The 8,823-nt window shown below is 27.2% G+C and overlaps 1 protein-coding gene across 3 annotated transcripts in view; it reads left to right on the top strand.

Annotated features, from left to right (window-relative positions):
* The window catches only part of LOC109350129 (kinesin-like protein KIN-4A), a 17,248-nt gene continuing 13,442 nt past the window's right edge, over window positions 5,018-8,823 (top strand). The window contains exons 1-4 of one of the 3 annotated variants that reach the window (XM_019591273.1): window positions 5,018-5,189; window positions 5,228-5,380; window positions 8,043-8,189; window positions 8,488-8,637. In XM_019591273.1, coding sequence (XP_019446818.1) covers window positions 5,258-5,380; window positions 8,043-8,189; window positions 8,488-8,637 — 420 coding nt within the window. In that variant the 5' untranslated portion in view covers window positions 5,018-5,189; window positions 5,228-5,257. Of the gene's footprint in view, window positions 5,381-8,042; window positions 8,190-8,487; window positions 8,638-8,823 lie in introns of those variants that run through there. The other 2 variants (XM_019591272.1, XM_019591274.1) reach the window with 2 other exon arrangements.

Below are 8,823 nucleotides of genomic sequence, written 5' to 3'. Positions count from 1 at the left end.
TATTTTTTTGGCAAAGTATTGTTCTATTTATTCAAGGAAATTCCTTGCACTCTGACCCTGAGAAATAGAGCCCCGAAACAGTGTTTCATGATAGTTAGACACATTCGGTTAGAGTATTCCAATTTCTCAAGTCTATTTTTTCAAGACTACCCACCCAACCTAATTTTAGAGGAGGGCTCTAGGCCAAAGAAATTGGGGTGAATAGGATTCAATTTTACTCGCTCATATGATATAGTTTGATCATGATTGCTCCGAATAGGTTGGGTCTCATAAGGTTTATGGACAAGTTTGAGTTTAAAATTTAGATTTGGTCGATATTTAGGACATGGTAGAGGACAAACATGACCCAACACGACCCATCATAATGTTACTCACTCGTCATGTTTGTATATGTCTTTATTCAGCTGTGTATACAATAATGACATATCTTTGGTTAAAAGTATCATGTCTCTAATATTTCATATATACATGATTAATAATATATATACATATATCATTTCATATGTCAAATTACATATCTATAATAATAATTAGTATTGAAATTAGTTTATCTAAAATGAATATGCATTATATTTAATTGAATATAGGGTCGAGTTTGGTTTCAAAGGCTGACCCAATCACATTTAGGGTTGAGTTCACTTCGGGTCTATGGCCGGATCCGAGTTCAAAAGATTATACAATCAATATTTAGGATCAGGTAAGAGATAAAGATTTCCCAACCTAATCCATGTTCACCCCTACCAAGAAATATGGGTGAATTGAACTAGGTGGACATTTATAATTTTTTTTGTACAACTTTTTCAGTCCAATGCTTTACAACAATCTTTGAATAAACTAAGAGATTTAAGAGAGTAACTAAAATGAAAAGCCACAAATTATGAAACACTTGACATGCCCAAATTCATTAACCAAAATATTGAAGATGTAATAAAAATATACAAAATTAAAAAGACTTGTTTTTCTGTCATCTAAAGTTAGTTCACTTTGATAAAGGTATAATATATAGTATGTGAAAGTTGGAGTTCTAATTTTAGAATGTTTTTTACACAGTACATTATCCATTATTGATTTACAATACTTTTATTTGAAAGTCAATAATAATTAACATATGAATGATAAAAATTTGCTGACAGAATAGAAAACACTTACACTTCAGTGTATACATATTAAATCCTTTTGGAATACACATTCTAACTCTATTTCGTTCCTTTCTCTCACTCCCAAGTCTTACTTCCATTGAATAAAAATCTTGTATTTCTTAATGCATGATTCATCAAATATTGTCAACTTTTTCTTGATATAGTAATTAATAAAAGGTGACCCAAATTAGAAATGAAATATCATAAATGTATTACTTTATGAATCATCTTTTCATCAATCAAGAAAATATCGAACTGTCAAATATTTTTAGGTTGCTTTAAATATATATTTTATCAATAAAAAGATAAAAAATATGAGGTGAGAAACTTTTGTGGTATAAAGTATATATTTAACAAATTTCCCTTGATATAAAATATTAAAGACACATAAAAAAACATGCTAGATTCGGTCCATCTAATCAAGGTTGCACGAAATATATCATTTACTCTAAGTTACCCTCTACAATATCCTTAAATAAATTCCAATATAATTATATTCTATTACGTTTCTTTTAAAATCAAATTATTAGGTCTTTTGTTATCCTTTTGGACTTCGAGGTGTTGTTCACTTTCTAACCTTTCACATTCATTATCTTCAATAATGTCGAGTATGTTTAGAATTTTTAAAGGTATAAATAGAAATGTCATAATAAAAACCACTTTTTTTTTATTAAGTGAATGTTAATAAGTATTCTAACAGCTGTGGTTACGTATGAGAAAAGAAATTCTTATTTTGAAAATTAATGTTTTGATACTTTGAGAAATTTTGAATATAGTTTTTCAATGTTTTTTTCTTTTATATACATTCCTTAAACAATTTCCTTATAGTATTTGATAACACAACTTTTTTCATTAAGGAAGTCTCACACCGTATCGTAAAGTCAGGGAGAAGAAAATAATAAAAGCTTGGAGCATATTTTGAGGGTTTGAACCAAACATTCACATTTTGTATTCAAAATTTAACTAGTTGAGCTAATTTTAGAGAGAGAAAATAGCTAGATCAATTTGATTTATAATGAATATAATATTTTCACAATGTTAACTCATCACACATAATGTGATGCGTTAGACTTAAGGTGATTTATGAAAGGTAGCTCTTGATTTTAGTTTATTTCTTAAAACTATTTTCTCTGATGTATAAATGTTCTTAAAATTTTGTTTTAATTTATATGGATAGTTAAGTGAATATTTGTCAAACTAGAACTAATTCATTACCAATAAGTATGCTACTTTTAGGTCCAATTTGATAAATAGAAAAATCATTCATAATTCATTTAAATCTAAGAAAATTAAATTTATACAAATATATTCATTAGAATTAATGAATTTAAATAAATAATTTTAGTAATGAATGCATTTAAATTCATTTATTATATTCAATGTATATTCATTTGAATGAATATTCAATCCATCCAAAATATAAACATTAAAAAATTGTATTATTTGTTTTTCAATTTCATTAACTACCTCAAGTCTAACTTTTTTGTAGTGCTTCTCAGTTCTCGGTCCCATTTTTTATTTTTTTATTTCTCATTCTAACTTTAATTTTTTATTTTTTTATTTCTCATTTTAACTTTAATTTTTTATTAGATTGAGATCAATTATAAAATATACGGATGTAGTTAATATTAAAACTTTGTTCTTAAGTAAATAACATTATAAAAATCTGTTAAAAATTTATATATAAAACCTTAAACGTCATGTGCTTGTAGAATATTGATTTTTTTTTTAAAGTTCAAAAAACACTTTAAAAAAAATTAAAGATATTTTTGAAAAGCAATATTTAAAAGTGTTTTTAATGATTTTTAAAAGTGTTTTTAAAGGTGATTTTGGAAAATATCTTCTTGAGATTGTAGTTTTAAAAGAATGATTTTTTTCAAGATTGTTTTAGTTCTATTAAAAAATTAAAATGAATTGTATAACCATTCATCCAAATCTATGAAAATAGAATCATGACTAAATTAAAATTCATCTATTAAATTTAAATATGAATGAATTTAATAACTTAAAATATAATTTAGATTAATTTATATATATTAGTGAATTACTTTCCATTACTCCATTGAGATCCAAACCCATTTATTTATCACCCATAATAACAATAGTCTATCATATTCCATTCCGATCCAAAGTTCATTGAGCCAATAGGATATGATACCTTAATGACCTATCATACTTACCTAGTATAGTTTCTATTATATGGGGAAGTTGAGTTAGAAATAAATAATATAAGATAACATACTTTTTCACCTCATGCCATCATACCTAAATATTACTATCTTCACCACCACATCAATATCTTTGTGCACCAAACACTAAACAAATTAAGAGTGTGTTTTATCATACATTATTTTTTATCTCGTTGTCTATCATATGTTAACTATCAAAGGAGTCTTTAAAAATATAGACTAAAAATTAAATCAGTTTTTCAAATTTGACATTTATTAATGGGACTCCATTTTTTCTATTAACTCAATTAATTTATATTTTTCTCTTTCCAACCATAAATGTATATTGGTAACAAAATTAATTGCTTTACACAAAAATACAAAACAATCTCTCAAAACCTTAGAAATATAGTAGTATTAAAAAAATGGAGAGGATGATGTATTTAGACTTAAATTAATAAGATAAATTTTTTTATGCACTGACAATCTAAGGCGGTGTTTGGTTTAGAAATGAAAGTGGAAGGAAGAGAATCGAAGGAAATAAAAGTAGTAGAAAATGAAATGGTAATTTTATTGTTTGATATGATTGAAAAACGGAAGGAACGTGAGAGAAAAAAAATACATTTGTACATAATGTATTGAAAATGATCTCTTATATATAATTATGTAGATATGTAATTTTTAAATTATATAAATAACTGAATAATTTATTTTTAACAATATTAATTATTATTTTAAGTAATATATAATCTAAGTTTAATATAACAATATTTGTTTATAAAATTCAAAGAAAATCATTAACATCCTACATATATCTTTTTCTCAATAGTGCGTCTAAAAGAAAATATAACTCATATTTGACAATTTTAAATTTCTAATCACTTCACTTCCATATATTTGTGTTTTGTCTTTCTAATTTATTTATTATTTATTATTTTGTTGATAATTTTAAGTAATGATATTTCTTTTTTCTTTTCACTTCATCTTTTAGCATACATAATTACTACAAGAAAAATAAAATTAAGTTAACTAATTTCACATAAAAATTAATATAAACAAAGAAATTTAGTACATTATATTTATTTTTACCTATATTATTGTTTTTTCAATTCATGATGAAAGAGAAAATTTAGAATTTTTGATGGTTATCATTCTTTACTTCATTTTCTTCCCAAATTAGGAAGAAATTTTTTTTGTGGGACCATACATATTTTTTCCTTACTCCCTATTTAATTTTGGAACTAAAGAGTTTCCACCACTTTTCTTTCGTCTTATTTTCTATGCAATCAAATATACAGTTTTAGACACTTAATATATTATTTTACATTTATTTTTAATTATTATTGACTTTTTAAAAATAAAAATAAATAATATATGAACAATATATAAATCTTTATGATGATGTTATATAAATATTAGAGTGATTAAAGTAAGATGTAAAAGTACATAAACTGCCAGTTGGATGCAGGAACTTGCTCACATGTGTCAAAAATAAAATAAAAGCATTGAACAAAGAAATGCATGGAAAAGATAAATGAAGAGTTATTACTAATTATTACAATGCCAGTGGTGTAAGAAAAAAAACAGACAAAAAATAAACAAATAAAAAAAAGAAACAGAGAAGGTATCTTCACATGGTCATAACCATAGCCACAGAAGTTGTAGTAAAGAAGAAGGAAAATTATAAATTTTGTTGTTACTTTATTTTTTTTTGTTCCTTCTTTCTTTGTTCTTCATTTTCTCTCAACAACTACCACTTTCTCTTGCCGTTAAAATTCACCTTCTTATTGTGCTGTTTGATGCTGCATCGTTATCTATTCATTCATTCAGACATTGAGATTTGTTTCATTAACTTTATGTTGAATTAATCTCAAGTTAACTAGTTTCTTTCTTTTGGGTTCTACTATATATTTCTATTCTCTTCCTTCTTCTTTTTTTCTTTCCTTTTTAATGGAAACGACAACGTTGGAAAATTGTTCCGTCAAAGTTGCTCTTCATATTCGTCCTCTCATTGATAATGAACGACAACAAGGTTGTAGAGAATGTGTTTCTGTGACACCGGGAAAACCTCAGGTACATTACCAACAACCTTTTTCTCTTTTTCTCTTCTTTTTATTTTACAAACAACCTCTTCACTTGTGAAAATAAGGCGGTACTATTTTGTCGAAAAGATATTAGTGGATTGTGCCTATGTCCTTATGTGGTTTGGATAGGTGTAGAGAGTAACATTAGAGTCTTAGTAAGGAAAGAGTATATGAAATGGATTAAGGTTAGTACAAATCATAATATCCTTCTTAATCGGATTTAGAGATTAACAAAAATGTATGATCATGATTAAGAAAGAATGGAGGTTAAGTTAGTAAATGATAGAAAATAAGATAAGAACGAACATTTAGAAAAACAATAAACATGATTAACAAAAATGTACGCACATGATTAAAAATATTTAAGATTTAGAAATTAATGTTAAATGAATATGATTTAATGATCAAGTAATTGATATAGTCGACTCTGGCTAATATGATAATGTTTGGTTGTTGTTAGCACTTGTTTTATTTTATTCTTTACTTTATTTACAGCTATATTTTTATGACGTTAAAATACTATTATTCCTTTCTTTGTCGTTTAGGGGAGAATACAGAGTTTTGGGTTGGTTAAGAAGACTCTTTTATAAAATAAAAAACGTTACATGACTCCATTTATGATTCCCAATAATATTATGCACAACAGCTTAAGTATGTATTTATTCATAGCTTAGTTGTTGCTGATGCTGAGTATTCTTTTATTAAAAAAATCACAATTTATTTATCATATACGTTCTTACTTCTTAGTCATGCATGGCTTAAGTCAGTATAAAGAGACGTTTTCGCCCTTATAGAATGTTATAAGTTATTTTCATATATCCCATCTTACTATTTATTTTGATTTGATGTCTTATTTTTTTTTTGTATTTTCATTCTACTTCTTAATTAGATTGAAATTGACCCATAGTGAAAATTTTCCATTGCCGATGAATTGAATTCAGCTGTGGAGATTCCGTATGATAATGGTTTTTGAATATTATGTCAATAGACCCTAATTACATTTAGGTATAGGTTGCTTTCCCAAAATCATGTCCTATACTAATAACATAAAGAATAAAATAATGGATGTTTCTTTTTAAATTAACATAATAGATTGATATTAGTGAGTGATATGATTTGGAATGATAGATGTTTATTCTAGGTAGAGAGAGGAACAAGAAACATTAGTAGACATCATAAGATTCTTTTAGCCGAAACTTGCTTACATAGTTGCTGCAAACCTTAGTTTCATTAGTTATAATCAATAAATATATCAATTTCGGAAAGTATTGGTGGGTGAATCTTTTCCAATTATTTTGTTTATGATTTTTGAGTTGGTATTCTCTTTTTAAGAGTCTTCTCTTACATGTACCCAAGTACTTACGACTTGATTATATCATTTTTTTCTAACTAGTTCAATTTTATACATTTCATTTATAATTTTATATTGATTAGTGTGTCCATTCATCGAATATAACATTTTCTTCTATATTATATTGAGTTTATTCTCTTATTGAAAATTTAATGTCAAACATCCGGTCTCACATAATATTGTGAATCGTTAGTTGTAGTTGTGTGGTAAAATTTTGACTTAAACTTGAGTAACACATTTTTATCACATGTAACACTTGAAACATTTTACTATTTTCAAACACGCCACTTAAATCATATGATTTACATCACCCTCATTTTTCCATCGTGTTGTATGTTTGACTCAAAATTCTTAAATCTAATGATAAATGATATGATATTCAATTTTCATCTATATAGTTAGTTAGTTTTGTCTGTTTTTTTTTTGTTGCTAAACTTGCATTCCATATACTTCGTCTTACTTCAATCTATATGGAAGCCATATGATTCTAATGGTTATATAACATTTCTAGATTTCCATTTAATTTCTCTTTCAAATCTCCAAGTAAGATAATATCATTTAAAAAAAAGCATGAACCTTGACACAATTCTTGGATATATTCCTTAAGCATATCGAATACCAATGTAAATAAATATATGCTTAATCCTATACTAATAAGGAAATATCCAAAGACCTAATCCTATATACTCACACCTCATTGTCCTTTTAAAAAATCATATAAATAGTATCTTTTAATTTGAATCATTAAAATGGGATCCAAGGGTTATATATTTAATATTTTTTAATAGAAAAATAGTGTTACAATCTGCTGTATAAACAATTTCAAAATACACCTAACAAGAAGGGGACCCGCAATCTGCCATTAGGTCATATCTTAATAGAAATAGAATTAGTCCCCTGTTTAGACCAATATCAAATTAACTCGCATTAGACATAACAGTGTGTTATGCACTTTGTATCTGTCGATCCATTTAATTTTTATATATTTTATTTTTGAGAATTAAAATGTATTTTTGTATTGTATTATATTATAATTTTTGTGTGTTTCAATCTAGGGTGAGAAAGGTGATTAATGTTCAATTTAAGGTGAGAGATGATCAATATGTTGGTAATGGTTACGAGATTGAATCTATGACACTAGTAGAAACAATCATAATATTCCTAAGGGGATTAGTCAATTGTGTAAAGCTTAAGACTATGGCAAGAAAAAACCCTCCATAAAATCATTCTCTTTGTATGGAGTTACAATATGAAGTGAATTTCACCAGGCTTTAAAATTTAAATTCCTTAATTCAACCAGGTTCAAGTTGGGTCACATTCCTTTACATTTGATCATGTTTATGGAAATGGTGGATCTCCTTCCGCTAACATTTTTGAAGAATGCGTTGCTCCATTGGTTGATGGCTTATTCCAAGGATACAATGCTACTGTACTTGCTTATGGTCAGGTTAGTTCTACTTTTATCCCAACTACAATTTGCCAAAGTAAGGTTGACACAATAGTAAGGTAGTTGCTTAGTCATCATGAGGTTATAGATTCAAATCCTGGAGATAGCCTACCCAATTGCGAGATAAGGCTGCGTACCCTGAGAACATCTATCCTCCTCAGACCTCACTAAGTGCACTACTTTTTAGATTGCGAGAGTAAGACTACATATATCTGTCTCCCCATATATCCCACTGGGTGCTAGCCTCATGAACTGGGTTGCTCTTTATATTTGTATTTGACTTACATTTTTGCCACAGACAGGATCTGGGAAAACTTACACCATGGGAACTGGCTGCAGTGACAATTGTCAAACTAAATTAATTCCTCAGGTTATGAATGCCTTGTTCAACAAGATTGAAGCACTGAAGCATCAAACTGAATTTCAATTGCACGTCTCCTTCATTGAGGTATATCCATAACACTATGTGCTGGTCTGCATATGGACCCTATGGTCAAACAGTAACACGCAACCCTTTAATTTTAGATTCATATAAATTTTCGAGTTATGTGTTCCTCAAAAGTGGTTTTTCTATGCGGCAGCTTATTTTGAAACAGTGCTAAAATTGACTGGCTGTGCACTTGACATTGCATTT

This window comes from Lupinus angustifolius, chromosome LG06, assembly GCF_001865875.1.
Source record: "Lupinus angustifolius cultivar Tanjil chromosome LG06, LupAngTanjil_v1.0, whole genome shotgun sequence".
Lineage (NCBI taxonomy): Eukaryota > Viridiplantae > Streptophyta > Magnoliopsida > Fabales > Fabaceae > Lupinus > Lupinus angustifolius.
Note: the sequence above shows the minus strand (reverse complement) of the source record. Positions and strands in the feature narration are given on the sequence as shown.